We start from the raw sequence: 22495 nt of genomic DNA on the forward strand, positions 1-22495 counted from the left end.
GCTCAGGGGGGCTGCAGGGACTGGGATGCACTCACCAGTCCCCGCAGCAGCCGTCCTGGGGTGTGGGGAGCCCTGTGCGAGCATCTGCAGGGCTCCACAGCCTGCAGAAAGTCAAAGTGGAGCTATCATGCTCTACTTCTGCAAAACCGGAAGTGGAGCGCGATTGCTCCACTTTCACTTCTGAGGAGCTGGGGAGCCCTGCAGACCCTCGTGCAGGGCTCCCCGCACCCCAAGGAGGGCTGCTGCAGGGACTGGTGAGTGCATCCCAGTCCCTGCAGCCCCCTGAGCGACGCAATGCTGGGCATCCTTGTTGCCCTGCCCCTTAAGGGGGCAGAGGCCAGGGCCTTCAGGCTGGGGCATCGCGACATCCCAGTTTGAAAACCACTGCTTTAGAGGATTGTTGCCAGATCAGGGTATATAGGGCTAGGAGGATCAGTGGTTTGACTCTGCTTAACATGGGTTTATATAGTTAGTAAGTTTCACAACAATCAGATCTAAGTGGTGTCCTCTTATATATAGAAGGGGGAGAACAACTGTCCCTCTTCACCCCAGCTTGGTGTCTTTTTAAGTGGCTGTTGCTGGTGTCTTCTGCATTTCTTTTTAGACTGTGAGCCCTTTGGAGACAGAGAAACATTTGTTTTGCTATGTAAACCGCTTTGTGAACCACTTTTCAATGAAAAGCAGTATATAAATATTTATTAATAATGAATTAACTCATTCTCATACTCATGCATGGGATTTCAGCCTTGGTCATTTGACTATTTTGCATCTAAACTAAACCTGGAGATAGTTGTTGCCTAATGTAAAACATGCAAAAATTAGCACATACGTAAGTTTAGAGGCATGTTCAATAATGGAACCTTTTACGAATATGTTCAATTATTTGATATAGTATGAAATATAAAACTAGTCCTGATGCTGTTTTGGTATCAAGCAGTCTGAAACTTACATAACCTTTTCTAAGCAAAAAAAGGCTTGATTAAAAAAAAAAAAAAGACATAGTTGCCTATTGCCCTCTGGTAATATGGAGGGTCCTTTTTGTCCATGTTATAGGGCAGCATTTCCCAAACTGTGCATCGTGACCCATCAGTTGGTCATGACCCAGTTTTTGGTGGGTTGAGAGCCCACTGCAACCAGGAAGTGGCAGGGCAATATTGTGTGCAACCCAGAAATCGCTTCCAGGTTGCATGAGTACAAAACCTGCTTCATTGGCTGTGCTGTGTCTTGGGTCACCTTGCAGCTTCCTGGTCCAAAAATCAGGTTGTAATCTACTGATGAGTCACGTCACACAGTTTGAGGCATGACAAACTCATGCCTCATGACAAACATGAGGCATGACATGGCCAATGATGCAGGACACACACGATATTGCCCTGTAGTGTCCTGGTTGCAGTAGGCCAGGGAACCACTGCAGACAACAAGGTGGGTCACAAAAGTAAGGAGTTTGGGAATCCCTGTTATAGGGACTCACTAAAACTTTCATTTTATGGCACTGTAGGTTAACATGAAAAATGTGTGAATGTTCATCTGGTTTAGGACTAGATCAGTGTTTCTCAACCAGTGGTACTTGTGGAAGTGGTTTCTGATAGTACACATGGGACTCCCAGACCCCCGCAGCCTGGCGGTTTCTGATAGTACACATGGGACTCCCAGACCCCCGCAGCCTGGCGGTTTCTGATAGTACACATGGGACTCCCAGACCCCCGCAGCCTGGCAGTGAGACCAGCAATGCAATGTGACCAGCAGCAGAAGGAGGCTCAGTTCTGCAAGTAGAGCTCCAACTGTGCTTTTCGCATGCTCTAAAAAGTGCTCCTGTCCACCCTGACCCTCTTACCAGTGTTTGTCACACTGTGTCCTGTCTCCCAATATGGAAGTAACTGGTGGTGACATCCTGCCTGCCCCAGTTTTGCCCTCCCCAGACCCCTGTGCCAGCAGCCCGCCACCAGCACAAACTCATAGGTCCTGGGGCTTGCTCCAGTACAGGGAGCCTGGCACTTGTCCTTGTGCCAGCCTCCCTGACTCTCAATGAGGCACAAACATGCCTTACAGCACATTTGCAACACTTCCAGGCCAGTGCAAGGGATTTGCAATGGCCCAAGGGTGACCCGGGATTATACCCTAAATAAAACTTTTATATAATTTCTCCTTCCCCAGATTTTTTTTCAGTACACGCAGCCTATGGCAAAATAGGTTTCCCTAACTCAGAGGGTATATACAGTAAGAGCTGTATGAATTCATTTGCTTTGCATGCACAAACTCACAAAAAGGATATCAAAGGATAAATGCTGTAGCATCTGTTTGCATACAGGTACTTCTGGGCTGCGTCTACAGGTGTGCCACAGGAATTTGAGGGAAGGTCATTTATTCGTAGGGCCAATGGGGGATGTGAACCCCCACTGGCAGTATAGCGTGCCTTGTCAACTGTCAAAAACCTGATGACAGGCTTCATCTAAAAGAAGTCTTGAATTGTTAAATCCATCAGAAAACACAGGCCACATAGCAAATTCATGAGGAAAAAACTGAATGGGATCAGGAGCACATCATAATGTGCTGTGTTGTGATCATTATTACACAGGCATTGAACTTTTCCTGTGTCTAAGTACTTACAATGATTTTGTACTTGCAATATACAGGTTATAAAATCCAGTAGTGCTAATTAGACCAATGTGGAAATCATTTTATAAGATTGCATTGGCAAATACTGTAAATGGCAATTAAATTTCACTACCACGGGAGGTTCCTCGGGAGAAGGAGACATTTGTCCCCTTCCCCTGAGTAAGGGAAGCAGCCCCGCAATGGGGCTACTCACTTCAGCGCCGACCAAAAGGTTGGCGCTAAAGTAAAGGTGCTTATGTAGGGCACGCAGCCCTACCTGAGCACCTTGGATCCTGCAGAGCTCAACTCCGTGGATCCGCCTCTCCCCTTCCCCCGACACGCCTCCCGCCCGCCCCCGGCCACACCTTCCCCCTCCCCAGAACGCCTCCCCCATGCCCCCAGCCATGCCCCTGCCTTCCGTTCCACAGCCCAGTGGTCCAGAAGACCGCTGAGCCACAGAACCCAGGCACCCACCGCGCACTGGCCCAGCTCCGGCGGGAGCCCGGCAGCCCCACAAACGAGAGAAGCCCTCTCCTTCCCTTTTTAAAGATTGGTGTGACATTTGCTATCCTCCAATCCTCTGGCACTGTGGCCATTTTTAGCGACAAGTTGCATATTTTAGTCAAGAGCTCAGCAACTTCATTCTTCAATTCCTTAATAACTCTTGGGTGGATGCCATCAGGGCCTGGTGACTTATTGATCTTTAATTTGTCAATTAGGTCTTCAAATTAGGTCTTTTACTTCTGAGTAACATACTGTACTGTGTATTTCATGGTTATTTTGTACAGTCCAATTCTACAGACCATGTATGTTTGTTTTTCAATTAGTCTTTTTGGTAAAATTCATTTAACAGCACTTTAACAGATGCATAGAGAACAACCCTCTAGTCTTGCCAAAACAAAAACGGATATCCTATTACCAGCAGCAGTTTAGTGGTCTCTGGGGGATTAATTTGAGGAAATAAAATGTTGCCCAGCTTAGAGCGCAATCCTAACCCCTTAAGTCAGTGCTTTCCAGCGCTGGCATAGCTGTGCTAGTAGGATGTGTGCTGCATCCTGCATTTGGGTGTCACTCATGGAGGCCTCCTCAAAGTAAGGGAATGTTTGTTCCCTTACCTCAGAGTTGCATTGCCCTTATGTCAGTGCTGGAAAGCACTGACATAAGGGGTTAGGATTGCACCCTTAGAGGCTTAGATATGTTTCTCTTCTGACTGAGAAAATTTTAAAAATGCTTTTTCTGTTACATTTGTTAATATTTATTTTCCACATTGCCCTGTTCTCAATAATATTTTGTATTACTGATTAAAGTATATTAATAAACCATGTGTTACAGCTGCCACTTCATGCTACTTCTTGCCAAAACACTATAAAGCAGTTCACCTTGATCTTTTTAATATTAAAAAAAACCCACCAAACTTTAATGTGGGCCCTAATGTATCCTCTGAGGCCAGAGCTATGTATTATGGGAGATATTGAAATGTTGCCAAAATTATTTACTTATCATAGCACATATCTTATACCGCATTATTCCACCTTCCATATGTAGCACTCCTGTGAACATTCAGGAGGATCTTTTTTAGTTTGCAATACAGTATACAACTTACAAAAATGTACTGGCAAACACTGTAAAGCCATATGAAAATGGATTATTTAAGTCTTGCCTACAGAGTTTACATCCAAAAATTACAGTTATCCCAGTAAATAACAGCTGACAAATGTTAACATAAGCAGCCATATTTATTCATGTTGATGGGCAACCAGTCCTAATAACAATTTCTTTTGCAGTTTTCTGGTAACCTCCTCCCAGTAGAAGAACAAACAGGGAAACATTGTCCTAACATGTTTAAATACTTTTTGTTCATTAAAATGTCCATTATTTGCACGAAGGCAGTCTCAGTTCAACTACCATCACTAGTAGTGCAGGGTCTACCAGTTTGTTATATTTCAGGATAAAAGTGAGGTAGTGCAATTAACAACGAAACACCAGCAGTCCTCCCCCCCCCCATTACTTATAAAATACATCAAAGTAACAATGTTATCACTTTAACACAGAGGTGGCCAACCCACAGCATGCCGCATGCCACTTTCTACATAATGCCACTCTTTTTTGCCTCCTCCACCTACAAGGGCACTGGACCCTCACTCCCAGACCCCATTCCCTTGTGTTGCTTGCCTCTGGTGGCATCCCTAAGGGGTGAGGCTCAGCTAGGATGCCCCATGCTGTCAGGAGGAGGCACAGCCCATGCTGCTTGCCACTGGTGGTGGCCAGATTTAAGAACATAAGAAGAGCCCTGCTGGATCAGGCCCAGGGCCCATCTAGTCCAGCTTCCTGTACCTCACAATGGCCCACCAAATGCCTCAGTAAGCACACAAGATACTTGTATCTCACTGTCACTCCCCTGCATCAGGCATTCTATTTACTCTCACAGCAAGTATCAGGGTAGGGTTTAAAAAGTTGCACCTGCCCAAATTCCCTTTCCTATACAATGGTTAAAGGTATAGGCACCCTGTCTCCACTGTATCTGGTCACCGTGCCCTGCCAATGAAGACACCAGACTGCACTTGGTGCACTGTAACTTGTGCCACTTTATTAAACACAGTGACCAATTTTTAGTGCATGAAGCCTTCTGAATACACCGTCCCTCCCTCGTCAGACTGGGGAAGGCAAAAAAAAAACCACAATCCATGGCCAATTCAGATGACTGGAAAAAATTCCTACTCAGCCCTCAGGATGAGCAACCAGCAAATCTCAGGTTGTACATACCCATATGCATGGGGTGCCTACCCATCATGCCACACTTGGTCCTGCCCTGCTGCGTTAAACACCAGGCTGGAGAAGTAGCACCCCAACATGCAGGTCACTGATGGGGGGATTGGTTCTGCTGTGTGAACCACTTGGAAAGTGCCCGTTTGCCACCAGTGGCAGGCGGGCCATGGGTTGGCCACCCCTGCTCTAGCATCATCCATCCTCAGTCAACCTGGTTTAACATTTAGAGCCCAGTCCATAAGAACATAAGAACAGCCCCACTGGATCAGGCCATAGGCCCATCTAGTCCAGCTTCTTTTATCTCACAGCAGCCCCACCAAATGTCCCAGGGAGCACACCAGATAACAAGAGACCTGCATCCTGGTGCCCTCCTTTGCATCTGACATAGCCCATTTCTAAAATCAGGAGGTTGCACATATACATCATGGCTTGTAACCTGTAATGGATTTTTCCTCCAGAAACTTGTCCAATCCTCTTTTGAAGGCATCCAGGCCAGATGCCATCACCACATCCTGTGACAAGGAGTTCCACAGACCAACCACACGCTGAGTAAAGAAATATTTTCTTTTGTCTGTCCTAACTCTCCCAACACTCAATTTTAGTGGATGTCCCCTGGTTCTGGTGTTATGTGATAGTGTAAAGAGCATCTCTCTATCCACTCTGTCCATTCCCTGCATAATTTTGCATGTCTCAATCATGTCCCCCCTCAGGCGTCTCTTTTTTAGGCTGAAGAGGTCCAAACGCCATAGCCTTTCCTCATAAGGAAGGTGCCCCAGCCCAGCAATCATCTTAGCAATCATCATCCTTTTTGAGATGTGGCGACCAGAACTGGACACAATACTCCAGGTGTGGCCTTACCATCAATTTGTACAACGGCATTATAATATTAGCCATTTTGTTCTCAATACCTTTAATCCCCAGCATAGAATTGGCCTTCTTTACTGCCGCCACACATTGGGTCGACACTTTCATCGACTTATCCACCACCACCCCAAGATCTCTCTCCTGATCTGTCACAGACAGCTCAGAACCCATTAGCCTATATGTGAAGTTTTGATTTTTTGCCCCAATGTGCATGACTTTACACTTACTGACATTGAAACGTATCTGCCATTTTGCTGCCCATTCTGCCAGCCAGTCTGGAGAGATCCTTCTGGAGCTCCTCACAACCACTTCTGGTCTTCACCACTCAGAAAAGTTTGGTGTCGTCTGCAAACTTAGCCACCTCACTGTTCAACCCTGTCTCCAGGTCATTTATGAAGAGGCTGAAGAACACCGGTACCATGACAGATCCTTGGGACACACCACCTTTCACCTCTCTCCATTGTGAAAATTGCCCAGTGACACCCACTCTGTTTCCTGGTCTTCAACCAGGTCTCAATCCAGGAGAGGTCCTGTCCTCTAATTCCCTGACTGTGGAGTTTTTTCAGTAGCCTTTGGTGAGGGACCGTGTTGAACGCCTTCTGAAAGTCCAGATATATAATGTCTACGGGTTCTCCCACATCCACGTGCCTGTTGACCTTTTCAAAGAATTCTAAAAGGTTCATGAGGCAAGACTTACCCTTACAGAAGCCATGCTGATTATCCCTCAGCAAGGTTTGTTCTTCTATGTGTTTTGAGATTCTATCTTTGATGAGGCATTCCACCATCTTACCCGGTATGGATGTTAGGCTGACTGGCCTATAATTACCCAGGTCCCCTCTCCTTCCCTTTTTAAAGATTGGTGTAACATTTGCTCTCCTCCAATCTTCTGGCACTGTGGCCGTTTTGAGGGACAAGTTACATATCTTAGTCAAGAGATCTGCAACTTCATTCTTCAATTCCTTAATAACTCTTGGGTGGATGCCATCAGGGCCCAGTGACTTATTGATTTTTAATTTATCAATGAGGTCTGAAACATCTTCTCTTTTAACCTCTATCTGACTTAACTCCTCGGTCAGGAGGGGCTGTTCGGGCAGCGGTATCTGCCCGAGGTCTTCTGCCGTGAAGACAGATGCAAAGAACTCATTCAATTTCTCTGCCATCTTTAAGTCTCCTTTTATCTCCCCTTTCCCTCCCTCACCATCCAGAGGGCCAACCGCTTCTCTGGCGGGTTTCCTGCTTCTAACATATTTGAAGAAGCTTTTATTATTCCCCTTAATGTTGCTGGCCATGCATTCCTCATAGTCTCGCTTGGCCTCCAGTTTCACCTTCTTACATTTCTTTTGCCACAGTTTATGTTCCTTTTTATTTTCCTCATTAGGGCAGGACTTCCATTTACGGAAGGAAGCTTCCTTGCCCTTCACAGCCTCTCTAACTTGGCTCATTAGCCATGCAGTCACCCTCCTGGATTTAGTGGAGCCCTTCTTCCTTTGTGGTATACACTTCCGCTGGGCCTCTATTACTGTTGTTTTAAGCAGCCTCCATGCACTCTGGAGATTGGACCCCTTTTACCTTCCCTTTCAACCTCCTTCTAACCAGCCTCCTCATTTGAGGGAAGTCCGCCCGTTGGAAGTCAAGGGTTTTCGTGAGAGATTTGCCCGATATTCTTCCCCCAGCGTGCATGTCGAAACGGATCGCAGCATGATCACTGTTCCCCAACGGCTCCCTAACACTGACATCTCTAACCAGGTCCTGAGTACCGCACAATATTAAATCCAGAGTCATCTGTCCTCTGGCGGGCTCCATGACTAGCTGCTCTAAGGCACAGTCATTTAGCATGTCAAGGAATCCGGTCTCTTTTTCGTGACCGGAACACAAATCCTCTGTGGGATGAGGATTGCAGAGCACAGTCCTCTGCATGTCTACTTAGAAGTAAGTTCCATTATGGTCAATGGGGCTTACTCCCAGGAAAGTGTGGACAGGATGGCAGTGTTACAGCCAAGTCCCATGCGTGTCTACTCAGAAGTAAGTCCCACTGGAGTCAATGGGGCTTACTCGCAGGAATGTGTGGACAGGACTGGGCTGAACTGTCTGTGTCTTCCAAGCCCCTTCGGTAGCAAAGCCAGAAATGGAAGCCAATTCTAGTCCCCCACTGCCAGAGCAGCAACCAGGGTCTTCCTATAGGTAGCCAGGGCACTTTGCAGACGTCCTGCCATCTAACACCCACTCCCTTTGGCCCTGCACAGGGGGCGTGGCCTGGGCTGCCGACGCCCCGCCCACCGGCGACGCGCGCCCTCCCTCCCAGGTCTCTTCTCTTTCACGCGCCTGCAACGGAATTAACCGCCTTCCAGAACGTACTCTGATTGGCCAAAGCGCCAAGCGTTCAACCAATCCCATCATCGGGCGGCGCTGACGTAGAATCAGCGCGCGCCTTGCGCTCGAGGGAAACGGGTTGTTGGTGTGGTGCTGTGTCAGTCGCCTCAGTTGGGGCGCCTGCCAATCCCCCCTTCTCGCAGGAGAGATGTTCTTTTCAAACCCCGGCTCGCCTCATACCCCCGTCGGTGGCGGCGGGTCGGGCCGAAGAAGCCTCCGAGCGGGGAGTAGGAAGGGCCAAGCCTTGGCAGCCTCGTCCGCCGGGTCCCCGGCGCTCTTTTCCCCGGCCACCCGGAGATCTGTGGCTCCCCTCTCCGCACGGTGAGTGCCGGGTGGGCGTGTGGTGGGAGGAGCCCCAGGAAGCAGGCCCAAGCCTCGATCTCCAGTTCGTTGGGCTGCAGTCCTAGCCACGCTTACCTGGGAGGAAGCCTCATTGACTGTAATGGGACTTACTCCTGAGTAGATATGCATAGGATTGGGCTCTCAGGCTGCAATCCTATCACTTTTACCTGGGAGGAAGCCCTATAGTGGGACTTACTCCAGAGTAGATGTGAATAGGATTGGGCTCTAAATCTGGTGAACACAGTTGCACTTACCCTGAGTAAGCCCATTGGGGAATTGCTCCGTAAGTGCTCTTCTTCCACTGCCGAAAGGTAGAAGGAAGGGGCTGTGGTCTTTCCCCATACCAGCCTTTTCTGTGCAGCTTTGGCTCCCACACCTTTGTACTTACACTGCACCGGAGGCTGAGTGTCACTTATGCTGAATTCCGAAAATACGAAGTACTCTGAAATATGGAACACCAACATTACCTTTAAAAAAAGAAATTTTTTTGCCTAAAGGAATAAAATCACAAACTGTTTCATGCACAAATTATTAAAAATATTGCTTGAAATTACCGTCAGGCCAGTGGTTCTCACACATTTAGCACTGGGACCCACTTTTTTGAATGAGCATCTCTCAGGGCCCACCGGAAGTGATGTCATGACCGGAGGTGACGTCGTGAAGCAAGAAAATTTGCAAAAAAATGGAGCAAATTTTTGGGGTTGCTGTGCTGTTTGGGGGAGGGGGCACAGGGAAGTTTGCTTTTGTAAAATACAGGGAAGTTTGCTTTTGTAAAATTCTTTCCATACGTGCTCCTTAAGATACAGCCTCTTATCTCCTTGCTCCATACTGAAGGTTATTTATAAGTTTCTCGTGTGGGTTGTAGCTGCTCTTTCCAAAGGCTTGATTCCTTGCTTTTCTGGTCTTTGGTGGCAAGAAAATCATGTGGAACAAATGGGTCATAAAAGGATTTGTAGTGGCAGCGTTGTACCTTACTGAAGGTTGCTGACACTGATATTAGATCTCATGGGATCATCCATTCCTCTAACAAGTAACCAGAAGCAAGAAAGCAGCCAGGGAATAATAGGACCGTTGGATGACAAAGGTAGTGTAGTATAATCCGACAGCTTCATGATTTGCTGGTTCTGTTTTGCTTCTGGTTCCTTTTTAGAGTGTGGTTCCAGTTTAAAATGTCTGGAAATAGGCTGGGCTTCCTGGGGCCAGAGGATATGTGGAGGTCTTATAGCCACTGCCCATGGAGCAGCTGTAACCAGGGAGAATTGCTCTTTCGCACCCCTCTCCCCACTCCAGGCTTCCTCCTCAATCCTTGGTTCTTATCTTCTGAATTCCCGTTGTTGCTTCCTGTGACTCCTGCTTGCTGTCCTTCCAGTTTCTCCTCCTTTCCCAGGTTTGCTCTTCTACCTTCCCTTGTTACCTTACTCTGCGTCTGTCTTTCTAGCCTCCTCCTTCTGTTTCCACACTCGCTTCTCCCCCTTTATTTCTTCTCTCTCTTATTTCCTTTGCCTCTGTCGTGCCCCTCTTTGGTCTGTCCAGACCTGTCCCTCCTCTCTTTGTTCGCCCTTCTCTCCATCCTTTTCTAGTCTTTTGAAGTCATTCCCCATCCTTCTCGCCCTAACTCAGCATCCCTCAGTGTCTGGTGATGTCATTGATGTTAACGCAGTATCCTTCACTGTCTGTCATTGTTGGGTGAGGGGGGATGAAAGATTTACTGCTTCTCAGTGCCCTGTTCTGCAGAGGGAAGCCACTGCATTGTAGGTCTTCACAACATCCCTTTCTCATAGGGGCTATAGAAACACCAACTGCCCTGTGAGGAGAAGAAAATAAGTGAGCAATGCATATCTCCCTTGCATCCCCCCCCCCCCCGCTCTCAACAACCTTCTGTTATGATTTCCCATTGTTTAATTGTATGTAAACTTCTCTGGAAGTATTGTTAACTGGCATTTTTTGGCACACATACTTTAAATAAGTAATAAATACTGGAAATGTTAATTACAGTTGTTTTTGCTTAGAGGTACACCCACAAGAGTTGTACATCACCCTTCAGGAAGTGAAACCATCAACTATGATGTGAAAAATTTTGGTCCACCTTTGCCAGTAAAGGTTATGGAAGCTTTGAGAATGGCTGATGGTGAGTGCTTCAGTTTTTCAGTACACGTATTACTAAAATATGTTAATTTCTGTTTCATATCAGCACAAATTAATTCCCTTAAGGAATAAATGTGCTTCTCGGGGGTTCTCTTAGATCCATCTATCTTTTTGTATGGTTTCAATGGTTCTTGGTGCTTTTTGTCAGCCTCGTTCAGCACATTGTAATGGCTTATTTCAAAATGCTATAAAAGTTATTTTATTTTTTTACTGTGTGTGCTGTTATGTTTTGTCGTCTTCTGTTTTTAGTGTATCTGCTTTAGGATTATTTTGCAAAAGACAGAGTAAAATACCCTTAAATTAATAACTAATGTGGATTAATTCAGGTACTGCTGACAATGTTGCTTTATATTTCTGTTCGTTTATGAAGTTTAAAAGACCTATTCAACCAGTTCATCATTTAACAGTTAAATGACCTATGATCAAAAACAAAACTTGATAAATTGGTGCCTTCTGTTAAAACATACAGTGAACATAAGAACATAAGAACAGCCCCACTGGATCAGGCCATAGGCCCATCTAGTCCAGCTTCCTGTATCTCACAGCAGCCCACCAAGCCCACCCAGTGCTTCAACAGGTAGTTGAATATCTTAACTCCACCATGTAACTGATTCTTAAATATTATTTGTTCTTTCTTGTAGCTGAAGACCATTTGAGTGTGCAGCTAGATGAAAGTGGATGGGCTTGGCTTGTCTACAAAGACAGACTGATTATTTGGAAGATTGGTCATTCAACAGTTGGTTACAAATATATGAATGTAGGTCTTCAAGACGGTCGTGTACATCTTTAGAATAAATGTAATGTAGGCCAATGAGTAATCTCAACACACTACTATTGATATGAGCCCTGCTGATGTCAACTTGAATTACTGTATATCATTGTCCCACCATTTACAGTGCTCTGTGGAGATTTTAGATCTTATTATTTTAGCAGATGCTTGATTGTTAAAGTTAAAAACTAGCTTCCACCCCATCAGCTTGCCATTTTGTACATTCTTTGATTCTTTCACTAGCCTATTCCAAATCTACTCCTGATAGGGGATTCTGCTGAACTGTAAACTGGTCATAATGAGTAGTATATCTTGTTTAAGGTATTACTTTAGGAACTAAGGTAAACATGCCTATCTGTGTGTTGGGGAAAAAATTAGACACAGAGAGTTGAAACTCAAAATACAAAGTTCTGCTTTATTTATTATATAGAGAGGGAATTGGGCAGATCAGATTTCATAAGATAGGGTTTGAAGAATTTCTCCAAAGTACACTTTCAGTAACTTAAATGCATGCTTCTGACTTAAAACATCACCAAAGAAAATAAAAAGATATGCATACGTATATATTGCAGTTGTCTGTGTACAAGGAGCTGCAGTTACCACCCAGTGACTACCTGCGGAGTTCAAGCTTAGTAGCAATATCTTATCTTAACATCCCTGGTGAAGTACCTTCTCTACAGGTGAGGAATTTGCAGGTTTGCCTGAAAGCAATCTAAAAGCACCACATGCTTTATTGTGGAATTATTTGGAAATTGTACTCAGGATGCAATCAATTAGTCAACATAGTAGGCACAAGAATACTATTTTTTAATCAATGTGACTTTATCTGCACTATGTTTATATTATTTATATATATAGGTTTATATTATTATATTTTTCATTGTTAAAATTTTTTTGAAATAAACGTTGGGAGAAAATATTTTTGACCTGGGGAACCACAAACAAAGGACAATTTGAATTCTTAATACCTGTTCAGTAGCTATATATGTGCATCCAGAATTCTGCATTCTAGGATATACAGGCTGCCCATGTTACCCACAGATTCAGCACTCGCAGATTTGATCATCTGCGGGTCCTAATTTAGTCTGTCCTTGACCTGCTGGATGTGACCGGAGCTGGTTTTTCTGAAAAACTGGAAGTGACATTTAAAGGTTTTAAAAGCCTTTGGGGGGGTCAGGGGGGGGGCTTCCTGGCTCTCCAAAGGCCTTTTAAGGCCTTTAAAACATCACTTCCAGTTTTTCAGAAAAACTGGAGGTGACCTTTTAAGGCCTTAGAAGGCATTCTGATGGGCGGGGAGGCTGTCTGGCCTCTCTGGACTTCAGCACAGCTCCTGTCACCCCCAGAGGATTAGAGAGCCCCCAAAACCCACGAATTTCATCATCCACAGGTTTCGTATTTGCGGGGTTTCCTACAACAGAACCCCATGAATAACACGGGTTCACCTGTCTATGAATCTGCCTCTGCCAGATTCTTTTCGAGGTGTTGATATTGTGCTACACTGGATATTTTTACTGACAGTGTTGGCATCTGTGGTTCTTCCAGATTTGTATTTCCAGAATATTCGTATTGGGTAGCCTGCAATGGAGTGGGGCTCCATGGACAAAAACTTCTCCATGACTGGAATGCACATTCTGCTCCCACAAGCAGTCTTTATACTTGTGAAGCACTCCTTCCAGTCCTGGAAGGACCCTTTGTATGAATGAAATGCAGAGGGAGATTTGGATAGTGGAGCCCTGCACCCATGAAAGGTCTGGATGTTATTCCTAGTTTAAATATTGTAAGAACTATTAAAATAAAACTGATCTGACTTTTGCAAAAGATCTGTATGGATGCAGTTGTAATCCCGTGTAAGGAAAAAATTAATCGCATCCCTGGTTTTTAGCATTTGAAACTATTAGGAGTTTCAACATTGGCTGTTGGGAGCATTCTGTATAAAATGGCTCATAGAAACAGTAATCTCCACCACTTTTCGTCTATCTTTGTTGTTTGTTCATTCTTTAATTGCTGCCAGCTGAGATTTTGATTGTTTAAAAAAAAAAACACCTTCCAGATATTGTGCTAGTATTGAAGGCAAAAATTAAAAAAAATGCCATGGATTATATGAAGCTGTCTTGTGTCAAGTCAGTTCATTGACCCATCCATCCGAGTATTGTCTGCTAGTATTAGCACCAGACGTTTAGGATCTTGGAGACTGCTTTCCCATTAGCTACTCCTTGAGAGGTGATGAAAAGCATTTGAATTCCTGTGGAATTATTTTATTTAGGGAAACAGGTCAGGGTTTTGTTTATTACATTGTGAGGGCCTGTGCAAATATCCATATTGACCTTCTAAATCTCTGCTAGAAGACAAGTGGAACAGAACCCAGTGGATGTTGGAATGGCAAAATAGTAGCAGGGCAGAAGTGAGAGAATCTATCCCTAGTTTTTGTACATGTTCACTACATTCTGTTTATAGGGAGCAAATACCTGTTTAAATTACATCCATCCACTACACTTACAATACATATCTTCACTTAAAATTAGGTGAATCACCTCATGATTATATAAAATTGAGCTGCCTGATAGACTTAAGACACATGAGCACTATCTTTTGGGACAGGTTTTTGTGGCTGCTGAAATTCTCTTATTAGAGATTCTTCCCCCCTCTTTCAGCTGCAGCTACCTGAACCTTTTTGCCTCAAAGCCATAACAGTTAGGAATTTGAATTTGGATTAATTTTGTATATGATTTAAATTTGCGTATGTGTTTGTAATATGGCCTTAAAGTCAGAATATACCCAACGCACATTTTTCTTATTGTGTTTGCCAGTATCTGTCAGTAATGGTTGCCACCTATGAAGGAACAATACGCTATTGGCCAAGCCTTGCACATGAAAGTTCTTATACTGAGACAGCCACAGACTTCGGAGGCGCTCTCTGCAGCTTCTTAACTGCTGTAAAGGTAAAGCAGAAACTTTCTGGGTTTTGTCACATCACCGACAATTATGTAGAAGCAGATGGAATTACTTTTTCAAATATATGTTTAAAATAGAATGATAGAATTTTATTTTCAGATGGAATCTGTATCTCCCCCCACTTCTTCTAGGGTGGAAGCTTTATTTTATCATCTTCAAGGAGCCAATTTGTCCGATTGACACCTGACAGTGCAGGCAAGATTCATCAGCGTGGCCTACTTCAAGGGCAGGGCATGTTTTCTGGAATAGGTCGAAGGGTTTCTTCTCTGCTAGGGATCCTGTCTCCCAGTAACGAAGCAGCTGTAAGTTTTTAAAATAGATTAATCATAATTGTAATGCCATGTTTGGATACTTTTATCTTTTTCCTCATTGTGTGAGAGAAATACTTTACATTGCAAAAGATATCCTTTTGCTGTGCTCATCATGTTGTTGAACTGTCAGCCTTGCGTCTTCTCAAACTGTTGCTGAAAACTGAAGTCCAGAAAGCTGGCATGCATGCACTTTTAGATTGCTGTAATGCAACAAATGTGTGTGATATGATAAATAAATATCATTTATTTGTTTGCTGGGGATTCATATGATTCCTATCAAGGAAGTACTTCTGATTTATAGATACCGTATGCTCTCAGCACTCAGGTTGTATGTTGCTGGGCAAATGCTATTCTTTGTTCAGTTAGAGAGGCTATTGTAGTTTTGAGTGCTATCTAGAATGTTCTGTATGAGTGTCATCCTGAGCACTTGTTGCATGGTGATTATGCTGTCAGCAATGCGCCATACGACATCCATGCTCACCATGACTGAGTCATGCAGATTACTCCTCCCTCTGCTCACTCAGCCTGTGAAAAGGATTTCCTTTACTGAAACCGACTGACCTCAATGTGACATGCATCTCCTTGTTAGTACAGTATATTCCTGAGCAAACTTCAAATAGAGAAATACATAATACGTAAAATGCTAATCCATCATTTTTGTAATGCAGCTTTCTAGTGTTTTTTGGGACAGCAAGAGTTCAAGTTTTTATGCAATGACAAGTTCAAATCTTCACAAATGGGAAATAGATGATGCTACAGAACGTCTAATTTTCAGCTGGGATATGAATAGAATACTTAAAGAAAACATAATGGATGCAATATGGGTAAGACGCAGTAAACAGAGAAATTAAATCTCGGTTGTTGCTTCCTTTCAGTATTTTAAACACTTATTATTTGTGCAGGGTTCTGAAAGCAACTATGAAGAAATTAAAGGAGATGTCAATGTGCAGTATTTGGATCTGCAGCAAAATCGGTAAGTTCCCTAGTTAACAAATCGGGAACTCTCCACTAAGAGTAAGTGTATACATTGTGCTTTGTTCGCTTGAATAATGTACAGTTATTTGACTCCTTATAACTAATTCAAGAATAATATCCCAGAACAGATCTTGTATATGGATTTACCAGCATGAGTAATGAGCTAGCTTTAAAAATTCTTCACTCAGGAAAAAAAAGTTGTTTCAATTTCTGTCATTTATAATCAAGGCTGTTCTGTAGGAAGTTGTCTTCTCTCTGCCACTCACCTGCAAATCCAAGGCTAGGTCTTTCGACAGCAGATTCAGAGCCCAATCCTAAACAGTGTGCACCAGCTCACTTCTGGTGTGCACTGTCGCAATCATGCCATAAAGGACATTTGCAATCCCTCAGTGCCAGAGCTAGCCCAGTGCTGGGCTAGTGCCGATGGAAGGCTGGTTCTCTGCCAGGCGGCTGAGGTGGGGGTGTAGAGGGGGTGGAGGCGTTCTGGGACAGGGGGAGTTGGAGGGAGGGCGGGGAGAGGGCAAGGTGTGCCGGGGGAGGAAGTAGAGCAGGGTGGGACTGGTGAAGCTCAGCTCCAGCAGATCCTGAGCTCCATGTTGGGCTTCACAGCCTGTCACAGAGACTCTTGATTGTGCACCAGCCCAAGGGCTGCCACAGAATCGAGTAGCCCCATTGTGGGGCTACTTTCCTTACCCAGGGAAGGGGACAAATGTTCCCTTCTCTGGAGGAGCCACCAGCAGCTGTCCAGTGCACTTAAAATACCACAACAGCCATTTTTGACACTGTGGCATCCCGTGCTGGGTAGCTTAGGGTTGGGCTGCCCATGTTTTGAGATATTTCAGAATGTTCTTTTGTAAGACAAAATGACTGTTTCTCTTTTGCATTTTTTAAATGAATAGTGATGGACTGGTGATTTTGGCTGCTGCTTGGCATCTTGGTGACAGTCCATGCCTTATCTACTACACTTTGATAACAGTAGAGGATAATGGCTACAACATGTCTGACAATATTACTGTGGAGGTCACCCAGTATAATCCGCCTTTCCAGGTAATGAACATTATGCTTAAAAGTTCCTTACGTTCATTATGCCCAGGTTTTTGTGCTTTATTTAGCCATCAGCCCTTGATCCTAGATACATTAGCTGGAAATGCAGCTTATTAATTTCACATAATTTGGTCAAGTGGAGATTTTATAGTAGTATTGTAGTTTGAATATACTTTATATACTCATGTATACGTTGAAAATTTATGTCTTACAATTGACCCTGAAAACATAGGTTAGCATATACATGGGTTAATACAGTGAATAAAGCTTCAAAGAGCAGCTGCCTGGTGAGATGGGGGTGGGACTGGGCTGAGAAGCAGGACATGGGGGCTGGAGAAAAAAAGGAGTAATTTTACTTACCATTAATTATTCAGAGGCAGCTCCAAAAAAAGTAACCATTTTAGCTTCCTCTCCAAACAGGAAGGAATAAAGGTGCTTATGGGAATTGTAGTCTGTATGAGGGCTGCTGCTATGGAAGTGCAGCACAGTATTCTTCACAAAGCCTACCACTCCCATGAGCCCCTTCATCTCCCTTTCTGTTTGGAAAAGAAGGTAAAATTGCTTTTTTTTGTTTGTTTTTTGGTTTTTTGCTGCTGCCTCAGAATGGTTCCTGGTACATCGTTTTAAAAGAATGTCGTACACCCCTAAGTTTTACCTCAACTTATCCAAGGGTCATAGAACATTCCATGATTTTTGACTCAAAAACTGCCCTTGATATCTGTGAGATCGACTTATAGGTGAGTATTTACAGTATGCACTGTAATAGGCATCTTAATTTTTTTTGCAAATAGTATTGCTAAGTTTTTTCTTTCTGCTTTTTTCCTATCCTCTAATAATACTGTGTGTAAACTTACTGTGAGATCACCTTGCCTGTGGACTTGAATTGGAATGACAACGTTGAGAGTGTTGCTAGAAATTTTATTTTAAATTTTTAAGACATTTAATATCATGCCGTAGAAATGTATATGATACTACTGGTTAATCTATTATCAGTATTGGATTGAAATCTGTTGGCTAATGTACAACTTCTATGTGATCTGGAAAATACAGGTTGAGTCTTGTTATTCGCGAGGGTTCTGTTCCAAGAACTCATGTGGATGGCAAAAAACGCACTATAGCAAATCAATTTAAAAAACAAAGTTTCTTTGCTCTGGTGATTTAAAAACAGCCTTGATTACCTTTGTAATGCACACAGAGGCCATCAGTAAAACATCACCAAAGAAAATAATAAGATAAGCATATTTATTACTGTGTGCATTACTACCCTCTCTGGCATAATTAAATGACTGTTTTCCTTTAATTTAAAGGGCCCTTCTCCTCAGCTTTCACATAGAAAAATCTGTGGATACTTAGGTTCACTGGCATACCTAGAGAGGGGCAAATGGGGCAAAAGCCCCGGTCACCGACCTTCCAGGGATGCCTCCCCGAGCCTCTCCCCCCCGCGCCAGAGGAGGAGCACCCAGGAGTGCTGTGGAGAGAGCAAGAAGCTGCCTCTTCATCAGCACCGACTGGGCCGCCCCTCCCCTCCTCTTTTATAGGACGATAGGAGATGGATGCCCTAGAGAGGCAGTGCATTGGGTGATGCGACTCCTGTCATGCTGACGCTCGAGGATGCCCATCATGTATCCTCTGTAGCAGGAGGGAGGGTGCTCTAGATAAAATGCATCTCTAGGGTGCCCTCCCCCCTCCTCCAGAGGATACAAGACAGGCACTCTAGAGTGTTAGCACGACAGGAGTCGCATCTCCCGTCGCACTGACGCTCTAGGTTGCGCATCTCCTATCCTCCTATAGAGGAGGGGAGGGGGCCGGCCCAGTCTGGTGCTGAGGCACTGCCTGAGAGACAGCTTCTTGCTGCCTCCCAGGAGTGCTCCTGGGCGCTCCTCCTCTGCCTCTGAGGGCGTCCCTCAGAGGCGGAGGGGAAGCAGTGCACACACCCCCTCCGATTTTGGAGGAAATGTGTGCTGCTCCCAAGCTCCTATGGTGCTTTCCATGCTGCTTACAAGCAGCGCAGAGGTCTCTACTGTAGCAGTCTGGGGCTGTTTCCAACCTCCCCAAAGCCTCCGATGGAGACCTCTGCGCTGCTTAGAAGTGGCGGGGAAGGCTCCATCGGGGCCTTGGCTGACTCCTCCGTTCCCCCTTGTTTTCAAAGGGGGATCAAAGGAGGTAGCTGCACAGAAGTAATTGCGGTGACACTGACACCACCGCAAATACTTCCGGGTCAGGTGTGGGGGATAGAAAATGGGGGGTTGCCCTGGGCGTGGGGACCCCCAGGAAAGCCACTGCTTAGATTATACCTGTAATCACTTGTATGACTGTCTTTCTGCAACAGTAAAAAGCAGTTTTTTAAACTGATTTTAAAGGGGTGCATTTTCCCCCTTCTCCAGGGATCAGCACATTCCTTCTCATTTGCAGGGGCCATTTGCATTGAGTCAAATCAGTGTATAAAAAATCCGTGTATAACCAGTCTGGACCTTTTATATCTACATGCAATGTCATTTTTATTAAAATATATTTTGCGTCTGAATATGTCTTTAAGCAGCCCAGAACCTTAGCAGATACAACATAACATAGATCTAAGCATATGCATGTAGTATGTCGCATTGGAAAAGTAACAGGAGTTGATTACACATGTCCCACAGCTGTGGCATACCTTGGGGGGGGCAAGGGTGACAAATGCTCTGGGTGCCAGGCTTGGGGCAGCATTGCCATGCCACCATTTCTCCCCCCCTCCCCCCGCGGCACTAAGTCGGCTGGCTTGCCAATCTGAGGGCTACTCCGTGCCGGCCTTCTTTCACACACTGCCTCACTGACCCTCTGAAGATCTTGTAAAGGCCTTGGAGTGCTGAAAAACATTACTTCTGGTTTCAGGCCTTCTAAGGCATCTAAATGTCCCTTCTGGTTTCCTCTGGAAATGATTTTTTTTTTTTTTGCCCTCCAAGGGCTTTATAAGGTTTTCGGAGGGTCAGGGAGGCAGGAGGCAGGACTGGGGGGCGGCAGCCTGCAGTCATGGCCCTAGGCCAAAATCACCACTGATCCACAGAGCTATCTTTTGTAACCTACCAATTCAGCTCCAGTGAGCTCAAACCACCAGATTTGCCAACCATCATTCTATTGATGATATCTGTGCATTTATGTCAAGCAGGTTGTGACTGTATTGCTGCTTGTATAATATGTTAGTGCCAAATATGGTCCATATCACTCACTGTAGCCCTTAATGGAATATTTTTCAGCCAGAAGAGTTGATATGCCGGTTAATAATCCCAGACTTCTCTAGTCATGCTGCCTGTCTCTACACAGAAGATGAAGTGTTTGCTTGCTCAACTGGAACAGGAAGGATTTCTCTGCCACAGGAAAAAATCATATTCAGTGCTCTCAGTAAGAACACTCTCTCTCTATACTTGCCAGTGTCTCTTGAGATATAGGAAAAAGCTGTAGCTCAGTGGTAAGACATATAAATTGTGTGCAAAGTAACACAAGTTCAATTCCTGGCTTTTCGAGGGAGGGTTGGGAAAGACCCACCTGTTATTCCTGAGGAGCTGCTGCCTGTCAGTGAAAACAATAACAAAATAAATGGGCCAAAGTTCTGAGGTTATATATGGGCATTTGCTTCAACATGAGAAAGGCAGGATATAAACAAACAAGGCAGCTTCTGTGTTACATTAGCAGTGTAAGCATCTAGTAAATTGCCCATATTGCTCCTGAAAATGTTGAATATATCATAGTTTGAATATATCATAGTTTGGCTGTGGTGTGCTCTGCTTGTATCAGCAAATTAACTTTTGGAAAGTTTCTGAATATAAGAAGTGAGATAATTGTGAGTGAGAATTTCTTCATCTCAACTAAACAGTTACCTAAACCAAAATGTTATATAAACTGTTGCTACATCTTCCACGATTAAGCTTCTAAGGTTCCAATCCTATCCAACTTTCCAGCCCTGATGCAGCTGCAATGCAGCCCCGATGTAAGGGAACAAACATTCCCTTACCTTGAGGGGGCCTCCATGACTGCCCCAGCACCTGCAGTATGCAATGCATGTCCAGTTGGCATGGCTGTATCAGCACTGAAAAGCTGGATAGGATTGGGTCCTAAGAGTTGCTAGTAGACAACTTGTATATGCAGACTCTAAGACTAGACGAAAAAGAGAACATTTAGAAAACAGGCAGGCCTTTAGATCAACCATTCTCATTTCAAATCTGCAAATGCTAAGGATAAGAGGAAAATAGAGCATTGAAGGCAGTGCTGGACACTCTCTCACTCTTGAAGCTGACCAGGATTGGGGGAGGCAGGGACAGATGACCTGTTAACAGAGAGTTCACTAGATGGAAGATTTTTGTAAGCTGTCTGTAGATGTTTCTTCATCAATTTAAAAGCAGGTTCTGCTGTATAATGTCCTTGACCTAGTACAGGGGTGTCCAAAGTTTTTGGCAGGAGGGCCACATCATCTCTCTGACACTGTGTCGGGGGCTGGGGGGAAAAAGAATTAATTTACATTTAAAATTTGAATAAATTTGCCTAAGTTAACATATATGAATATATTAAAGATGAACTTATATGACTGAATGAAGGTCTTGCAATAGCTCAAGGCCTATAAAAGGCCTTGGACAAAGCAAGGCTGGCCTTTCCTTGCTGCCTCTGCTACATCACAGACATGAAACAGCAAGCAGTGGAGGGAGCCCTCATCCCACAGCTCACGTGAAGGTCAAACAGTTGCCCTCACGCTGAGAGCAGTTGTGTTGGGCCAGTGTAGGCTCCAACAAATCTCTGGAGGGCCAGAGGCTCATTGGAGACTTGGGGATCCCTGAGGGCCGCATTGAGAGGCCTCGAGGGCCGCAAGTGGCCCCCGGGCCGGGGTTTGGGCACCCCTGACCTAGTAGGACAGAATAGGGCAGGGTTGTCACTCTTGTATTCATTTTGTGCCCTCTGCTGCTGATGCAGCCAAGGTGTGAAATAACATAGGAAATCTTGAACTGAGGTCTGCGATATGGCATCCATATTAATGGTGGTGATATGGGATTTGTGTTTCTCCTTAGGTGATAGAATTTTAGGAGCAGGTTCTTCTTCTGGACTTCCCATTTTTTTCATCAGAAAAAGTGGACTTGTTGCCATTTGTTCCAGGGAAAACATTTCTGTGCTTCCTGAAGATCTTGAGGATTCTTTGGCCTCATCTGTCATTGAACCAAATGATGATGAGGTAATTACTAATTTAAAACATAACATATGTCTGAAGGGAGGGCAAGTATCAACTGTATTCACAGTGATAAAAAAATGTGCTGTGGAGTTAGATAATTTGAACTTTTCAGGCTTGGGCATGTATTGCCCCACCACATTGTTGTTTGTGGGAAGAGTATTCTTTGCTAAAGGC

At 44.5% G+C, this 22495-nt stretch overlaps 1 protein-coding gene across 1 annotated transcript in view; it reads left to right on the top strand.

Moving 5' to 3' along the window:
- The first annotated feature begins 8681 nt into the window (after positions 1-8681).
- NUP133 (nucleoporin 133) overlaps positions 8682-22495 on the top strand; it is a 36503-nt gene continuing 22689 nt past the window's right edge. Inside the window, exons 1-11 of the mRNA XM_066616807.1 lie at positions 8682-8916; positions 10947-11065; positions 11724-11839; positions 12424-12531; positions 14659-14790; positions 14935-15105; positions 15783-15938; positions 16017-16087; positions 16989-17136; positions 20364-20508; positions 22164-22324. Of these exons, the coding sequence (XP_066472904.1) occupies positions 8744-8916; positions 10947-11065; positions 11724-11839; positions 12424-12531; positions 14659-14790; positions 14935-15105; positions 15783-15938; positions 16017-16087; positions 16989-17136; positions 20364-20508; positions 22164-22324 (1500 nt within the window). The 5' untranslated portion in view covers positions 8682-8743. The remainder of the gene's footprint in view (positions 8917-10946; positions 11066-11723; positions 11840-12423; positions 12532-14658; positions 14791-14934; positions 15106-15782; positions 15939-16016; positions 16088-16988; positions 17137-20363; positions 20509-22163; positions 22325-22495) is intronic.

This window comes from Tiliqua scincoides, chromosome 1 (assembly GCF_035046505.1).
Source record: "Tiliqua scincoides isolate rTilSci1 chromosome 1, rTilSci1.hap2, whole genome shotgun sequence".
Classification (NCBI taxonomy): Eukaryota; Metazoa; Chordata; class Lepidosauria; order Squamata; family Scincidae; genus Tiliqua; species Tiliqua scincoides.